Source organism: Mustelus asterias, chromosome 1 (genome assembly GCF_964213995.1).
Source record: "Mustelus asterias chromosome 1, sMusAst1.hap1.1, whole genome shotgun sequence".
Lineage (NCBI taxonomy): Eukaryota > Metazoa > Chordata > Chondrichthyes > Carcharhiniformes > Triakidae > Mustelus > Mustelus asterias.
The window spans coordinates 90,439,387-90,457,763 of NC_135801.1; the positions used below are offsets into that span (position 1 = coordinate 90,439,387).

General features: G+C 41.1%; 1 protein-coding gene across 1 annotated transcript; it reads left to right on the plus strand.

Annotated features, from left to right (window-relative positions):
• Positions 1–1,127: 1,127 nt before the first annotated feature.
• Positions 1,128–15,997, plus strand: med28 (mediator complex subunit 28). Its single transcript, XM_078215288.1, has 4 exons — positions 1,128–1,321; positions 5,205–5,271; positions 9,055–9,167; positions 14,705–15,997. The coding sequence occupies exons 1-4, from the start codon at positions 1,145–1,147 to the stop codon at positions 14,900–14,902; spliced, it is 555 nt and encodes a 184-aa protein (XP_078071414.1). The 5' UTR covers positions 1,128–1,144; the 3' UTR covers positions 14,903–15,997.
• The last annotated feature ends 2,380 nt before the right edge of the window (positions 15,998–18,377 follow it).

Here is an 18,377-nt window from a genome sequence, read left to right on the forward strand (position 1 = left end):
GAACATATTTGTCCTAGGTTTGATGGAATTCTCGACAATAAATAGTAGGATAATTTTCAATGCTCCCTGTTTCTGTTTTTAGAGCAAAAACTTCTGCTTTTCCCTTGAAGGCCGAGTGCCTTCATGGCGCGCTATTCGGGAGGGGGTACAAAATGCGAGTTTGGAGTGACATTGATTTTTGCGAGAACTTGGCCTATAGGGGAAGTTCATCTATTTGGACATAACTGTAATTAAATCTGAACTCTCAGCGCAAGTTGCCAAGTTCATCAGCTCAGTGAATATTGCTATAAATTATTATTAAAAAATGATAATTAATCAGCGGTCATTAAATGACCACTGCCAAACAGCTGAACCGACAAATAAAACCTTTTGTTTTTACCTTTTTGCTTCAGAACCAGAGCTAGAGACACGCCAAGGAAAAAACGGTGAAACGGGGAAATGAGGATTCTGCTCTTGTGTACCTTAAAATGGAACACCAGCAAAAAACTGGGAAATAGGAAAAAGCACCTCGAACCAGTATTCCTATCCGACTGGGGTTCAGAAGAGGGTTGCCTTTCAGTCTGGGGTTTCTTCCTCCTGGTTCAGTGAATGGATAGGGTTTTGGGAGGGAGGAGGATTTGTGTGTGAGATTACAATGCAGCAACGTGAATGTAAATCACATTGGAAAGAATAGTTATACAACTTGCACGTCCTGTCATCACAATGAGGGCGGCAGGCCATTGCTGGCATACTTACCCTGAGTCAAGATTTTTGTTGACAAATAATAACATGCAAATTATTATTCGTGTACACAATTTAATTTTGTTTAATATACATTTTTCGGATAAAACACGAATGACAATATTACCAGCGCCTTTCCCGAGCGACACACAGACTCCAATTAGTCCTTTTGTCGAGGTCCTCACTCTCTTGCCCGTCACACCCTCTATTTCCCAAACTTGTCCCAGTCCGCGCTGGTAACCAACCGGCCTCTGTCCCCCAGCCCCGCTCTGCTCTCCAGCCACATCGTAACATCGCCCCGCCTCCTCCTGGCCCCACCCTCTTGCGAGCCCCGCCCCCCTCTGCCCGACCCCTCCTTGGCCCCGCCCCTTTCCCCAGTTGTCGCCGCCGCGGGGCTGCGCGTGCGCAGTCAGTCCTATCCAAGATGGCCGCTTCGTTGCCTGGGATGTTCCCGCATCCGCCGCAAAACCCGCCGCCTCCGCCTCCCGGACCCGGACCTGGACCTGGACCTGGACCTCCAGCATCCACCGGGATCGGCTTCACTGCAGCTCCGCCAAGGCCGCCCAGCACACTTGTGGACGAGCTTGAGGCTTCATTTGAGGTAAAGACTGCATCCGACTGAAGGAGGAAAGGGATGCGAGATAATGAAAGGGTGGAGCGGGGGCGGGGGGTTTAGTGGGCGTGCGCACACAGCGGGAGTGGAGCGGCCGAGGGCGTCTTGCGTGGGGCTGGGGATAATTTACTCGGCTATGGGGAAAGAGTAGTAGGATTGTTACCAAGGAGCTGGCATAGGCATAATGGTGTGGAGATGCTGGCGTTGGACTGGGGTAAACACAGTAAGAAGTCTCACAACACCAGGTTAAAGTCCAACAGGTTTATTTGGTAGCAAAATCCACTAGCTTTCGAAGCGCTGCCCCTTCCTCAGGTAAGTGGGAATTCTGTTCACAAACAGGGTACATAAAGACACTAACTCAATTTACAAAATAATGGTTGGAATGCGAGTCTTTGGAGGTAATCAAGTCTTAAAGGTACAGACAATGTGAGTGGAGAGAGCGTTAAGCACAGGTTAAAGAGATGTGTATTGTCTCCAGCCAGGACAGCTAGTGAGATTTTGCAAGCCCAGGCAAGTCGTGGGGGTTACAGATGGTGTGACATGAACCCAAGATCCCGGTTGAGGCTGTCCTCATGTGTGCGGAACTTGCTCTGCTCAGTGATTCTGTGTTGTTGTGTGTCGTGAAGGCCGCCTTGGAGAACGCTTACTCGAAGATCAGAGGCCGAATGATCGTGACTGCTGAAGTGTTCCCCAACAGGAAGAGAACACTCTTGCCTGGTGATTGTCGAGCGGTGTTCATTCATCCGTTGTCGTAGCGTCTGCATGGTCTCCCCAATGTACCATGCCTCGGGACATCCTTTCCTGCAGCGTATCAGGTAGATAACGTTGGCCGAGTTGCAAGAGTATGTACCGTGTACCTGGTGGATGGTGTTCTCACGTGAGATGATGGCATCCGTGTTGATGATTCGGAACGTCTTGCAGAGGTTGCTGTGGCAGGGTTGTGTGGTGTCGTGGTCACTGTTCTCCTGAAGGCTGGGCAGTTTGCTGCGGACAATGGTCTGTTTGAGGTTGTGCGGTTGTTTGAAGGCAAGAAGTGGGGGTGTGGGGGTAGCCTTGGCGAGATGTTCGTCTTCATCAATGACATGTTGAAAGCTCCGGAGAAGATGTCGTAGCTTCTCCGCTCCGGGGAAGTACTGGACGACGAAGGGTACTCTGTCCCCGTGTCCCGTGTTTGTCTTCTGAGAGCAGGATATGGCACTCGACTCAACAATCGACAGTTCCGACGTGCCACAGCGAAAAACCGCACCGACCTCCTCAGATCTCACTAACTGTCCTGTCTGGAGACAATACACATCTCTTTAACCTGTGCTTAACGCTCTCTCCACTCACATTGTCTGTACCTTTAAGACTTGATTACCTGTAAAGACTCGCATTCCAACCATTATTTTGTAAATTGAATTAGTGTCTTTATATGCCCTGTTTGTGAACAGAACTCCCACTTACCCGACGAAGGGGCAGGGCTCTGAAAGCTTGTGGCTTTTGCTACCAAATAACCTGTTGGACTTTAACCTGGTGTTGTGAGACTTCTTACATAGGCATAATGGACCAAATGGCCAAATTTCTACGAGGACAGTACTTGGGTCAGAGTACACTTGGTACTGTAATGGGCATCCTAATTTAGGAAATGGAAATATATAAATCAGGAAATGTGATGGTCTAGTGGTATTATTGATAGACTATTAATCCAAGAACTCAACTAATGAATCCCACCATGGTAGATGGTGGACTTTGAAATCAATGATTTAAAAAATCTGGAATTAAATATCTACTGATGACCATTAAACCATTGTCAATTGTTGGAAAAATCCATCTGGTTCACTGATGTCCTTTTGGGAAGGAAAGCTGCAGGGGTGTTGTTTGACAGTAATTAAGACTTATCTTCCTGATTACTTGCACTGCAATGGATGAGCCCTAATTTTGTCTGATGCATTTAGTCGCTATCTAACATCTTAAGTGTTGCAGCTGTTATAGCAAAGCTTCTGGAATAATGCAATTTGGACAGCAACTTTGTTTTCCACACTGAACTGCATTTGTGAATACTGGAATTTGCTGGGCGGTGTATTCCTTAATAATGGTAAATGCTGTTAGCCTGACACTTATTTCTACAACAAGTCAGTCCATTGTAGGTTGATATGCAGAACTGAAAGTATTGAGACCACACTATAAATTTTATTAAAGTGTGCTATAATCAGATTAGGAGGGATGAACTGACTCCTCTTTGTCCCATCCCTGGGTTAGTTATAACAAAATTTGAATTTAAAAATGATATTGCCAATTCATTATGTGTAATATATACTTAAATACGTGGAGCTCAGTGTAAGAAATAAGCCAGCTAGCTTTCTTAAGTTAACAAATGAAACAATAGTTTTATTGCTGAAACTCACTCGGGTGATGATGCAGAAATAATGATTAAAAGGTTTAAAATGTTCAAATATGTCCTACGGCCCACTAATGCAGAAACAACAACATGCACACTGTCCTTGTGTAAAAAAGAAATAAAACTCTGCAGAGTATCAGATCTTAAAATTTGGCCAGGTAAAAAAGGTCAAGTCAGAAAAACAATTATACATGGATTGTCCGGTTGCTTGTTTGCAACTAAAGGGTCACTTTCCACGTTAGCTGCTGGTTCTTGGGTTCCTCACGGAGCAGTCATGCCTGCTTGATCCTCTTTTATCTTGTAAACAGTGTTGTTGATTCGTAATCCACCTTTAAGGACTTCTAGTTTGCAGTAATGAGGTTTTCTCGTGGATTTTCAAATCGCAAACAGCTCAATTTTGAGAGGTTCCAGAGTAAGAGTGGGTAAGGCTATAGCTCCTTCTACATCTGTGGCAGTCTCTCATCTGTTAGATCAAAACCAATACATTCCACGCATGAGTTGGATCACTTGATCCCTCTGGTTTCAATCTGGGCCTATTTCAGCCACAGTCTCTTAAAAGTTCCACACACACTGTCCTTTGTTTCGCAAAAGTGTTCTTTGCAAAAATCCTATGATTGGTGACATCGGTTTCCATATTATTAAAAGGGTATGGAAGCATTAGAAAAAAATTCAACAAAAAAATGACCAGGATTAAACCAGAACCCAACTATCAAGGAAGAATGAAGAAGCTGTGACTCTTTTCTCTAGAAGAGAAAGCTGGCAAGTTATCTGATACAGGTCTTGAAGATATGGAGAAGTTCAGTGGCATAGGCTTAGAGAAGAAATTTCCACTTGTGGTGGAATCCAAAACTAGGGGGGACATACAAAATAGATACTAATAAATCCAGTAAGGAATTAAGAAGAAGCTCTGAGTGGTAATGATGTGGAACCTGCTATCACAAGGGGTGGTTGAAGTGATTAGAAAAAAGACATTTAAAGAGAAGCTAGATATGTATATGAGTAAGAACATAAGGTGAAATGAAACAAGATGCGAGGAGGCTTAAATAGAATAGAAACACTAGCATGCTTCTGTTGGGCTGAATGGCCTGTTTTTATGCTGCATTTAATGCCACGATGCTGCTGTGATATTCTATATGTCATCTCTGGGCTTTTGGGTTATTTTGCCAATGTCATTATCTCTGCCAGTCTTGTTTGATTTCTGCTTGATGTCCTGGCTTCTACGTACATACTGTATTTAAAATCTCTATATAGAAGAGTTCCATCTTGTTTACTGGGCCAAATTGTGTTATACCTCAGGTTTAACATCTTTTAAATGATCTCCCTTCAGCTTTCCTTGGCAATGACCTATTTTACATGCATTACACGTGTATGCTCGACTTCCATAGCATCCTTGAATCTGATGAATTGCAATTATAGTTGAGTATAAAAGTACTCTTACACAAGGGTTGACTAAATGTTGGAAAATTGGAAGAATTAATGGTGAATATCTTGTAGGCATGCTTTGCTTCATTGGTCAGTCAAGACTACGTGAATGGAACTGATCAAGAAGAAATTCGAACAGGTGAGACACTCTAGAATTATGCATATAGTGATGTAAAATATGTTTGAACATGCAGGTAGATCTTAGTTCAATTAACAACCAGACTGTCTATGCACACTGAGTATTACTTTGCATAGTTTAAAGATCATGTGTTAAATTTTATGGGTTGAATCAAGAAATATTTTTCAAAGTATCCTGTTTTCAGACCTGATATGCAGCAGTTGGATTGATTATGAAAATTCTTAATGTTACATTGAGAGAAACTTCTCCAAAACCTTTTTTGAATTATTGGAAGATTTTGTGAACTATTGTGACAATTACCTTAAATAATTCTTTTGCGTACATAAAATAGAAAATGCTGTTCAAAATCATAATTTAGAGAACAACATAATTAATGTCACTGAAGTATCTAGTAATAGTGGCTTGATGATTGACAAAGGGAGCTGTAGCCTAAAATATACAAGTGATAAAATTGAAAATTATACCCAATATTCCAACTCCAGCTTAACTTATGATTTGTAAAGATTCATTATTACCTTTATTTTTGTACTCCATATCAGTCTTCGTAAACCTTAAGATAGTATTCATGTTTTTGCAACACAATAAACTGTTCTTACACTTGATAGAGGAGAGGCTCTTAGAGTTCACAACGTTAGAAGTTAGATATCTCAGATTTACTAATCACATAAACATACATTTAGCAGTTAAGGAAAACCTTACATGTTTTAGCGAGAGAATTCAAAGATATTACAATCTTGAGATTGTTTTTCAGGTCAATCACACCATAATCGAATTATGAAGTATCTGTTCCAGCATTCACACTTTTCTTTACTCACCTCCTAATTTGAATGTTTCATCGTATTACTGAATACAATATCATAGCTTTAATGGGCCCAGTTTTCTGGTAGCAATGACAGTGGAACTATCAGCTTTGATCGTCTTTACTCCTCCTAGATTACATTGCAATCTGGGACAGCTAGGTAGACGGTATGTCTTGCACGAATACAGCTCAGATGCTGGGAGGGCAGGATATTTACTCGTTTTAGTCATGTAGTTAGAGAGTTCATGGACTTTTTACAGGTGAAGATTTCTTCTGGAGTTTTTTGATTCGGTTGATTGACAGGGTTATGTGATGATGTGGTTAATGGGAGGAGTTAGGTTTGTAGCACAGGAAAAAACAATTTTCAGTTTTGGCTGGGGTTTATTTAAAGACGGGTCTGCGAGCTGCTCTGAAAATCAAAACCTCTCGAAGCTTCATGGCTGTTTCCACTCACAGCAAATATATTTATGGTTGCTAACTGTATTTAAAATGGAATTTTACATCTGTGAATATTGCTTATTTGGAACTGAAAGTTGTAAGTTTGAAATTGAATTTGTTTTGTTTCTTTTATTAAATTTTGTTCAACTATTAATGGTCAAGCTGTTTTCTTTGTTAGAGTTCTGTTTAAACTGTGTTATGAATAAAGCTTGTTTTGATAAAAGATCAAAATTTGTAAGTGGAATTACTCCTGGAATGAAGTATCCTATCCTCACATTTATGCCAAAATAGAAAACTTGTTGGGTCTAGGCTGGCTTCATAATATACTCTGGGGTTTGGGTCCTGGACCCTAATAAGGATAGATGAGCTAGTGACACAAGTAGAGACAGGTGGTTTAGATTTAATTGTCATTTCAGAGATATAGTTGCAAGGAGACCATGGTTGGGAAATGAATATTCCAGGGTACACAACATTTCAAAATGATAGGCCGAATAAAATAGGGGGAGTAGCCTGATAAAGACTGACATGGTGACAGTAATGAGAGAGAACTTTGGTTCAAAATTTAAGTAAATGTAATTAGTATACGTGGTATGGTCAGAAAACAGGAGTGATTTATAGGTTTCCTCCCATCAGTAGTTATACACATTGGACAGAGAATCAAGAAAAAGTTATTAGAGCTTGTAACAAAGGCAACATAATTTGGGGGTATTTTAATCTTCATATAGACTGGACCAATCAATTTGACATAATGATCTGACAGATGAGTTTGTTGAATGCATTTATGATGGATTAAATAATTGTGCAACCAATGAGGGAAAAATCTATTTTTGATGTCAATGAGGGAGGGTTAATTATTAATCTCAATAAAATATCTACTGAGAATAGTTATATCCTGAATTTTAGTATGTTTCATGTTTTTCCTTTTCAAACACTATGTTGAACTCAGTCATGTGATGATTGCTATTTGATCAGAGTCCGTGTACTATGTGGCTGTTAACTAAATCCGGTTCATTATTTGTTATAAGACCATGAGATATAGGAACAGAATTAGGCCACTCGGCCCATCAAGTCTGCTCCTTCAGCCACTTGTTCACCTGCTGAAACTGCTGATTCCCATGCTAATTTGCACATGGCTTGGGTAATAATCTCAAAATTGTAAACCTGAGGTCCTGACCTTTTAATTTAATTCCTAGTTCATGGTACGTTTGCCTACTCTCCTCCTCCTTACAAAGGTGCTCTCTGCCACCCCCCCCCCCCCCCCCCCCCATGTTATTGAATCCCCAACAACTACTATACTTAGCTATGTCTCCTCTCCACCCCCATTTTGAATAACTTGCTGCTTCAAAATGCCAGGGTCTACATTCTGCCTGTCTAACCAACAAGCCACACTGCTGGGAGTGCTCATGATATCCCAATCAATATTTGTAACTTGAACATCACATCAAAATGTAGTCATTTGTCTGATTATGTTTGTGAGACTTTGCTGTGTGCAAATCAGCTGCCTTGTTTCCTACTGAAATAAAACAATGATTACACTTTAAAAGCAAATTGGTTATAAAGCACATTGGGGCTCCTGAAATTGTGAACTGTGCTATATCAGTACTGATTCATTCTATTTTTCTATCCTTTTCAATCTTTTGAGAGCCTATATCAAATTTGTACTCTCTCAAGCTCCTGTTCAAAAGTTATCTGTTGTTTGTCCATTGCCTCATTTGGCAGTTTTGCTTTATATCATCCACTTCCCTTATTAGCAAGTGTCTTATATAATTGTTTCATTTTCTCTTTTTAGATTGATTCTGATTTTTATAGGCATTGTATCTTCCAAATTTCCCTATCTGCAACTAAATATAGATGACCTCTTATTGTGGTCTGACACAACTTATTTTTAAAAATCTTTGTTTACGTAAATATTTTGTTATGAAATTGGCATTTGATATTTTCCTGACACGATTTGGAATTACACACATCAATTGTCTGAGTTAAGGCATTGTAAGGTAAATTTCAGTGGTACAATTTAAAATCTTTTGTATTAGACTACTTTCCGGAACATTGCTGCCTGCTTTGTCAGAGTGGTAGGAATGCTTATCTGCATCTGTCGTTATCTAATCACTCTGCTTCAGATTCAAAGTCGTATTACTATGGGCAGGGACTGAGTGGAATATAAACATTTCCCACAAGAAGGTGAGAAGAAGAATTGAAGAACGAGTGGTCCTGTTTTAATTTCCCCCTTTTTCATTGCTGCATGGAAGCCTGATTTCCAGGAATCATTTCTTTGCTATCTTTTCCTCAAGAGGAAGAAAAAAACAAGAGACCGCATTGATTGCTAGATTGATCAACATAGTACAGCTGAGTGGGTCTTGAATAGAGGCATTTGGACAGGTTTATCTACTGATGGCAACTTGCAAAGAGGGAAAATTATTAGATGGTTACCTGATTACTATTGTGACATTTTTCACTTAGTTATATTGATATAGGTTTGTATTCAAATTACTATAACTTTTTTTAAAGTAATTTTTCTACAAATATGTTGATTCATTTTCCCATAGGTGTAGAGCAATGCATCCAAAAGTTTTTGGATGTCGCCAGACAAACGGAGTGTTTCTTTCTGCAGAAAAGGCTACAGCTTGCTGTACAAAAACCCGAACAAGTCATCAAAGAGGTAAATAGACTTTATTTTCTATGATTTTATACTTTTATTTCCTTTTTCTGGATAAGGTGCCCTGAGGGCAAAATTGAGTAAAATCGCTATTTTTAAACTAAGATCCATAATAAAGCATTTCTGAATCTAAGATGTTGGCAGAACTATTGAGATTTCTTATTAGCCTTTGCCATCTTTATGAACATAGAACATAGAACAGTACAGCACAGAACAGGCCCTTCGGCCCACGATGTTGTGCCGAGCTTTATCTGAAACCAAGATCAAGCTATCCCACTCCCTATCATCCTGGTGTGCTCCATGTGCCTATCCAATAACCGCTTAAATGTTTCTAAAGTGTCTGACTCCACTATCACTGCAGGCAGTCAATTCCACACCCCAACCACTCTCTGCGTAAAGAACCTACCTCTGATATCCGTCCTGTATCTCCCACCACGAACCCTATAGTTATGCCCCCTTGTAATAGCTCCATCCACCCGAGGAAATAGTCTTTGAACGTTCACTCTATCTATCCCCTTCATCATTTTATACACCTCTATTAAGTCTCCCCTCAGCCTCCTCCGCTCCAGAGAGAACAGCCCTAGCTCCCTCAACCTTTCCTCATATGACCTACCCTCCAAACCAGGCAGCATCCTGGTAAATCTCCTCTGCACTCTTTCCAGCGCTTCCACATCCTTCTTATAGTGAGGTGACCAGAACTGCACACAATATTCCAAATGTGGTCTCACCAAGGTCCTGTACAGTTGCAGCATAACCCCACGGCTCTTAAACTCCAACCCCCTGTTAATAAAAGCTAACACACTATAGGCCTTCTTCACAGCTCTATCCACTTGACTGGCAACCTTTAGAGATCTGTGGATATGGACCCCAAGATCTCTCTGTTCCTCCACAGTCTTCAGAACCCTACCTTTGACCCTGTAATCCACATTTAAATTTGTCCTACCAAAATGAATCACCTCACATTTATCAGGGTTAAACTCCATTTGCCATTTCTCAGCCCAGCTTTGCATCCTATCTATGTCTCTTTGCAGCCTACAACAGCCCTCCACCTCATCCACTACTCCACCAATCTTGGTGTCATCAGCAAATTTACTGATCCACCCTTCAGCCCCCTCCTCTAAGTCATTAATAAAAATCACAAAGAGCAGAGGACCAAGCACTGATCCCTGCGGCACACCGCTAGCAACCTGCCTTCAATCCGAAAATTTTCCATCGACCACCACCCTCTGTCTTCGGTCAGACAGCCAGTTACCTATCCAATCGGCCAACTTTCCCTCTATCCCACACCTCCTCACTTTCATCATAAGCCGACCATGGGGGACCTTATCAAACGCCTTACTAAAATCCATGTATATGACATCAACTGCCCTACCTTCATCAACACACTTAGTTACCTCCTCAAAAAATTCTATCAAATTTGTGAGGCACGACTTGCCCTTCACGAATCCGTGCTGACTATCTCGGATTAATCCGCATCTTTCTAAATGGTCGTAAATCCCATCCCTAAGGACCCTTTCCATCAATTTACCAACCACCGAAGTAAGACTAACCGGTCTATAATTACCAGGGTCATTTCTATTCCCTTTCTTAAACAGAGGAACAACATTCGCCATTCTCCAGTCCTCTGGCACCATCCCCGTGGACAGCGAGGACCCAAAGATCAAAGCCAAAGGCTCTGCAATCTCATCCCTTGCCTCCCACAGAATCCTAGGATACATTTCATCAGGCCCAGGGGACTTATCGACCTTCAGTTTATTCAAAACTGCCAAGACATCCTCCCTCCGAACATCTATTTCCTCCAGCCTATTAGCCTGTAACACCTTCTCTTCCTCAAAAACATGGCCCCTCTCCTTGGTGAACACTGAAGAAAAGTATTCATTCATCACCTCGCCTATCTCTACTGACTCCATACACAAGTTCCCACTACTGTCCTTGACCGGCCCTAACCTCACCCTGGTCATTCTTTTATTCCTCACATAAGAGTAAAAAGCCTTGGGGTTTTCCTTGATCCGACCCGCCAAGGACTTCTCATGTCCCCTCCTAGCTCTCCTAAGCCCCTTTTTCAGCTCATTCCTTGCTAACTTGTAACCCTCAATCGAGCCATCTGAACCTTGTTTCCTCATCCCTACATAAACTTCCCTCTTCCTTTTCACAAGACATTCCACCTCTTTTGTGAACCATGGTTCCCTCACTCGGCCATTTCCTCCCTGCCTGACAGGAACATACCTATCAAGGACATCCAGTATTTGTTCCTTGAAAAAGTTCCACTTTTCATTAGTTCCTTTCTCTGACAGTTTCTGTTCCCAACTTATGCCCCCTAATTCTTGCCTAATCGCATCATAATTACCCCTCCCCCAATTGTAAACCTTGCCCTGCCGTACGGCCCTATCCCTCTCCATTGCAATAACAAAAGACTCCGAATTGTGGTCACTATCTCCAAATTGCTCTCCCACAACCAAATCTAACACTTGGCCCGGTTCATTTCCCAGTACCAAATCCAATGTGGCCTCACCTCTAGTCGGCCCATCCACATATTGTGTCAGGAAACCCTCCCGCACACACTGCACAAAAACTGCCCCATCCAAACTATTTGACCTACAAAGGTTCCAATCAATATTTGAAAACGAAATGCCCGTTGAAATGTGTTTACTCGGGGAATATATTGAATGACCAAACACTTGTACATACTGTTAAATTTACTCTCTCCAAAAATATCTGTCACCTGCAAATCTCCCATTATTGGGGAGATCTGCCATTGCCTTGGATTTCAGTGGATTCATGCCCAGGGAGTTTGTTTTGATGGCCCAAAAGAATTTGAATCTGACTGGAGGCGACCATGTTCGGTTTCTTCTGCCATATCCCATTAAGACCCTTTTCACCAGCAGCTGGAGTGTCCATGATTAGATTGACAACTTCCCATTGCTGTTTTGACCTACCGTCATTTGACAGTTGCAACTTTTATATTCATCAACTATAGTGTCTTGGGAAACTATTCACAGGGATTAGTGACTTATCTTATGGGCAACATGGTGGCACAGGGGTTAGCACTGCTGCATCACAGCGCCAGGGACCCGGGTTCGATCCCTGGATTAGGTCACTGTGTGGAGTTTGCACATTCTCCTGTGTCTGTGTGGGTTTCCTCCAGGTGCTCCAGTTTCCTCCCACAGTCCAAAGATGTGCAGGTTAGGTGGATTGGCCATGCTAAATTGCCCCTTAGTGACAGGGCACTAGCTAGAGTAAATGCATGGGATTATGGGGATAGGGCCCTGGTGGGATTGTGGTCAGTACAGACTTTATGGGCCGAATGGCCTCCTTCTGCACTGTAGGATTCTATGATGCTATCTCCATGTGGAAGTCTAGTCACCAACTACTGCTCTTCCATGTATTGTCTCAGGAAATTATTGAATGTGATGCCTCAATGCTCCACTGTTATGTACCTCGCCTATCTCAGCATCTACACATTTTATTTGCTGAATGTAACCGTATATTTGTTGTGTAGTTACCCAAGTATCCATTTGTGTTCATGTTTTAGCTGCTGTTTAGATGCCTAGATGGAAAACTCTGTAACCTCTGTTGCCTCCGTGCCAGAACTAATCCATAATTTGCAGATGACTGCAGTGTCATTGCACACTGTGTCAGGTTTATAAGCCACACTCAATCTCTTCAACTGTACATACAAGAAACTTGGTCTGCCTTTGAAAGTTGCCAAAAAATCAACTTCAAAGCACTGACCTCTGTGTCTGCATGACTGAAAATTATCTCTCACCAGATCCTGATGTCTCAATTCTCAAATGACCAACATTGTGGGAGGACAAAGAAAATGCTTCAAAAATAAACTGAAACTTACCTTGAAGGGCAACAGCATTAACTTTGATGACTGGGAGGAGCTTGCGACCAATTGCTCAGAATTGTGACAATTAATGAGTCCCAACACTTTGATGAGGAGGCAGAACAATGGCAGAGTAGGAAAAAAAGGAAGCAAATCCTGAACTTCTGATCCCACGATCTCATGGGACATCCTGCCGCAATGGCCAAAGATCTGTGGGTCTAAAATCAGCCTGCCCAGTCACATGAAGAAACATATGACTGAGTAGTCATCTTCCTCGAATTTAGTAGATGTGGATGAGACTTGACCAGGACACTAAGAATAACTCTCCTGCTCTTCGAATAGTGATATATGATCCTTTGTGTTCATGAGATGAAAGACGAGGCCACAGTTTAATGTCTCTCCAAAATATAGCATCTGCGATATTAGTGAACCAGTTGGGTACAACAATCCTGTAGTTAGCTATTACTGATGCAAGTTTTTTAATCCCAGATTTTTAATTACAGCTGCCAAGATGGAATTTCAACTCCAATCTCTGGATAATTAGTTTCTACGCTGTGGATTACTTGTCCAGTAATGTAAACATAACATTATGCTACTGTACTTCCATATCTGGACACCAAATTGCTCAAACTACTCTTTGTAATTCTGTCGATTATTTGATTGAAGTTTTCAGTATGTTAAAGGGAATACATAGAGTAAATAGAAAATTGATTGGAGAATTCAGGACTGGGGAAGGTAGCCTTAAAGATAGAGCTAGGTTTAAGGAATGGCTTTCCAAACTGTGGGTTGTGACCCCAACGTGAATTTGGGATCACATGCTCCGAAGCAACACTAGCTGCTGTGGAGCTCGAACTGAACGCTAACATCTGCAACACCCCTCTAAAGCCTCACATTCCTTTCTAATGGTGGGCATGGCCTAACAGATTTTTCAGGCCTGATTGCTATTGCAAAACCAGCCCATGAAATTTGGTTTTAAAGAATGCAGTTTAAACACCAACCACATTCAACCTCACAGCCCCTTCTCAACCACACTGAGAACCCAACTAATGATCTTAAGTTGGTTGTTAGTGTAATTCTTCGCACAATCAGGATTCTTTAGTTAAAGTGCTGGACAATCACAGAATCACACCTAATGTTGAACATTGGGATTGTTTAGTAAGTGTTGTCCAATTGCAGTCGTACTAAGAATTGCACCAAAAACCAATTCAAGGTTATCAGTAAGGCTCACAGTGTGACTCATTTGTGCATGCTGGAAGATACATATGTTCACACATAAGACCATGCTTTTTACAGTTGAAAGGAACATTTCCAAACATTGCACCCTTTTCAACTAAACGAAAGACTGGGTGACAGCCATTCTCTGATTTGTTCCAATGGCAATGCCTTGACCCATCAGAGTTGACTTGTCCCATTTGAATTTAAACAAAATCTTGACAATTAACTGTTCCCTGTTGCATTCTCCATGCAAAACTTGTATCAATCAGAATCCACTTGCTAACTAATACGCACCCTCTTCTCATGCAGCATACATTATTATTCCCTCTGAGGTTTGGTATTTTGATTCTGTCCTGATGAGTGTTGGTGGAAAGCTTCAACTGCATCTTTTTTTTCCCTCCGCAATATTCTAGTTTCAGCATTAGATTCCTTTGTATTTTGGAAAAATTCTTAAATATATATATATATATATATGTGTGTATGTATTGTTTTACAGGATGTTTCTGAATTGAAAAATGAGCTACAACGAAAAGAAGCCTTGATCCAGAAACACCTCAGCAAGTTGCGCCACTGGCAACAAGTCTTAGAAGACATTAACGTGCAGCCCAAAAAATCAACAGACCTAGCTCAAGGACCTTTGGCCTATCTTGAACAAGCATCTGCAAATATCCCAGCTCCACTAAAGCAAACATGAAAATTGTATTCATAGGCCAAGATATCTGAAACTGTTGTAACTGTTCTACTACCCCTGTGACACCGTCCCCCTCAACTCCCCCACCACTAGAAAACAGTTCCAGTTAATCTCTTGAATAAGGGGAGATGCCAAGTATACTTGTATAATGACTAAATCACTTTGCAATTAATTACTTTGGGACTGCAAGATATCAACTACTGGTACATGCATCTTCAAATCAGTTATTGCTAGTGTGAAAATACTTTGATTATATTGTTGACATAAAATAAAATTGTACATAAACTATGTATTGCCATTAAGTAAGTTGAGGGATTTCTACAATTTTGAAAAATAAAATAAAGGATGCTGCTGAACTGAATTTCTAGATAGGTTTTGTAATGCATATGGAATTATTTTTATAATGTACTTTAGAATGTCGTTAACCTGCTCCCACCAGCAATCCTCATCAACAAAGTCTTCAAAGAAGACAGAATTTGACTGATATAATTGAATGAGACCTTTGTGCCATTTCCACTTTGTGTACTTGGGGCTAAAGTTTCTTTTTAAATGTGCCTTCAAATCTGAATCGGGCTTCAATTTGGGATTGATTTAAGATTTCTATATTTGGTAATTGTGCTTTCTGGATAGGAAATTTGCAACTGCCACTATTTATGGCAGATGGGAGAGAAGGACCAGAAGACTGCAAATCAATCAGTTTAGTGCTATGTGACATTTCTGGAATTTGTCCCCAGGATAATGATCAAACACTTGGACAAGTATGAGATAATCAGAGGGTTGGTATCTGCTTTCTGGCTGAAACAATTAGCACACTTTTAACACCAAGCATATCTGAGAGCATCTGGTTTGATGGGAAACAGTTCTGGATAATGGCTTGCATGTATCCAAAATACCTCATAACATTGATGTAAGATTACAAGTTTGTTTGTCTTTATTTTTTGAGAAGTCTGAAACAGACTGTTGGCAGCTTCTGATCCATTTATCTTATTACAAATCAAAAAGTTTGCAAATACTTTGTCTGCAAAATTTATTTCCTGTTGACATTTTTTGTGTTATTGAGTCAGTTTTTCCATTAAAATCTGCGTGCGTTTATAATGGAAATTTGCTGTTGAAGTTTTAATATTGAGTAATTGGGCAATCTGAATAAGTGTTTGTGCGCGTGTGCCCATTACAGGCTGAATCAGTAGAATTTGTAAAGGAAACGATGCCCACATCCTCTAAATGAATGAAAGGAGGCTGGTTCACAAAAGTAGTACACATGGGGTAGGAGGTACTGGCATAGGTTAAGGATTGATTAATGGACAGAAAACAGACCAAGAATAAACAGGTCATTATCACATTGACAGGCTGTGACTAGTGGGCTACCACAGGCATCAATTCTTGGGATGCAGCTGTTCACAACATATATAATCAATGGTTTGAATGTGAGGATATTTCCAATTCACAGATGACACAAATCTAGATTTGAATGCATCTTGGGGAAGATGTAAAGAGGATTTGGACAGATTTGGTGGGCAAGAATATGGGAGGTGGAATACAGTGGAAGAATGTGAAATTATCCACTTTGGGTAGGAGGAACAGATGCAGAGTATTTTTTAAATGGCAAGAGATTAGAAAGTAGATGTACAAAGGTGTCTTCATTGATAAATTACTGAAGGTGAACATGTAGGTGCTTGCAGGCAATTAGGAAGGCTGATGGTATGATGGCCTTCATCATGAGAGGTTTTGAGTATGAGAGTAACAAAGCCTTGCTTCAATTGTATAGATTGAACCCACAGACCACAATCAGTAAGGTTAGGTAATGGCAGCACCTCCACGATTATACTCAACACCGGTACTGTGGCTGTGTCCTCAGCCCCATACTATACTCATACAGTTATAACTGCATAGCCAAATTCTGCTCCAACTCCATTTTCAAGTTTGCTGATGGCACCACTCTATTGGGTTGGATCTCAAACAATGACGCAATGGAATATCGAAGATAGGGAATCTGCCGAAATGGTACAGTGACAATGTCTCCCTCACTGTCAGTAAACTGAAGGAGCTAGTCATCGACTTCAGGAAACATAGTGGAGGATATGCCATCAACAATGAAGAAGTGGAAATGGTTGAGAGCTTCAAGTTTCTAGGTGTCCAGATCACCAACAATCTGTCCCCCCATGGTAATGCTATAGTTAAGAAAGCCCACCAATGCCTCTCTCAGGAGGCTAAGGAAATGCGGCATATCCATTACAACTCAGATGCACCATAGAAAGCATCCTTTCCAGATATCTCACAGCTTTGTATGGCTCCTGCTCTGACCAAGACCGCAAGAAACTGCAAAGGGTTGTGAACATAGTCCAGTCCATCATGCAAACCAACTTTCCATCCGTTGACTCCGTCTACACTTCCCACTGCCTCGGAAAAGCAGCATAACCAAGGACCCCACACATCCCGGATATACCCTCCTCCACCTTTTTTTAAAAATTGCATATTTCACAACTGAAATATATATTTCACAATAACATCATAATGCATAGCCTTAATATCTTTGCCCAGAACTTTAATGCTTCGAACTGAATTTTAATTGTAGGCAGTTTGAGCATCTATAATGTGGTTAATAACCACATCAGTGGTGTTCAGTCAGCCATTCGGATATTTTTGTTTTAGCTTATAACAGTTTTTGTCTATTGTTTTAAATTGAAGAAAGGCTGGATGACAAATTTCAACAACCACAGGTAAATTTTGTGGAGATTAAAAAAAAAACTGCTGGAAAATAATTATGGGGATGGGTGGCACAGTAGTTGGCACTGCTGCCTCACAGCGCCAGGGACTCTGGTTCAATTCCAGCCTTGGGTGACTGTGGAATTTGCACATTCTCCCCGTGTCTGCGTGGGTTTCTCCGGGTGCTCCGATTTCCTCCCACTCTGCAGATGTGTGGGTTTGGTTGTTTGACCATGCAAAATTGCTCCTTAGTGTCAGGGGGACTAGCAGCATAAAATGGGATTAAGGGGATAGGGCCTGGGTGGGATTGTTGTCGATACAGGGATTCTATATGAGAGGGTTGTCCTATGAGGAAAGATTGAACAAAATAGGCCAAACTATGGATTTTAAAGAATGAGAGGAGATATCATGGACACAAGATTCTTCGGGTTGTGATAGAGTGGATGCTGAGAAACTTCCTCTTTCTGCAAGCGTCTAGAACAAGTGACGTAATTTTGGGATGAGGCACCTGTACAAATTGGACGGGTTACACCTGGGCAGGACTGGGACTGATTTCCTAGAAGGAGTGTTTGCTGGAGCGATTGGGGAAGGTTTAAACTAATATGCCAGGGGTATGGGAGCCTATGTAAGGAGTCCGAGAAGGAGGGAGCAAGGACAAAATGTGGGGAGAATGTTCCACTACATCAAAAATCAGGAAAAAAGTTAAAAGGAAGTAGAACTCAGAAGATGTTATTAATGGAAGTGTTAGAATTCAAAAAGAAGGTACAAAAACTAG

Excerpts from the sequence above, each read along its gene's own strand:
- med28 (XM_078215288.1), top strand. The coding sequence starts at position 1,145 with ATGGCCGCTTCGTTGCCTGGGATGTTCCCGCATCCGCCGCAAAACCCG. Across the intron at positions 5,272-9,054 it reads TCAAGAAGAAATTCGAACAG|GTGTAGAGCAATGCATCCAA; the intron begins GTGAGACACTCT and ends ATTTTCCCATAG. Across the intron at positions 9,168-14,704 it reads CCGAACAAGTCATCAAAGAG|GATGTTTCTGAATTGAAAAA; the intron begins GTAAATAGACTT and ends ATTGTTTTACAG.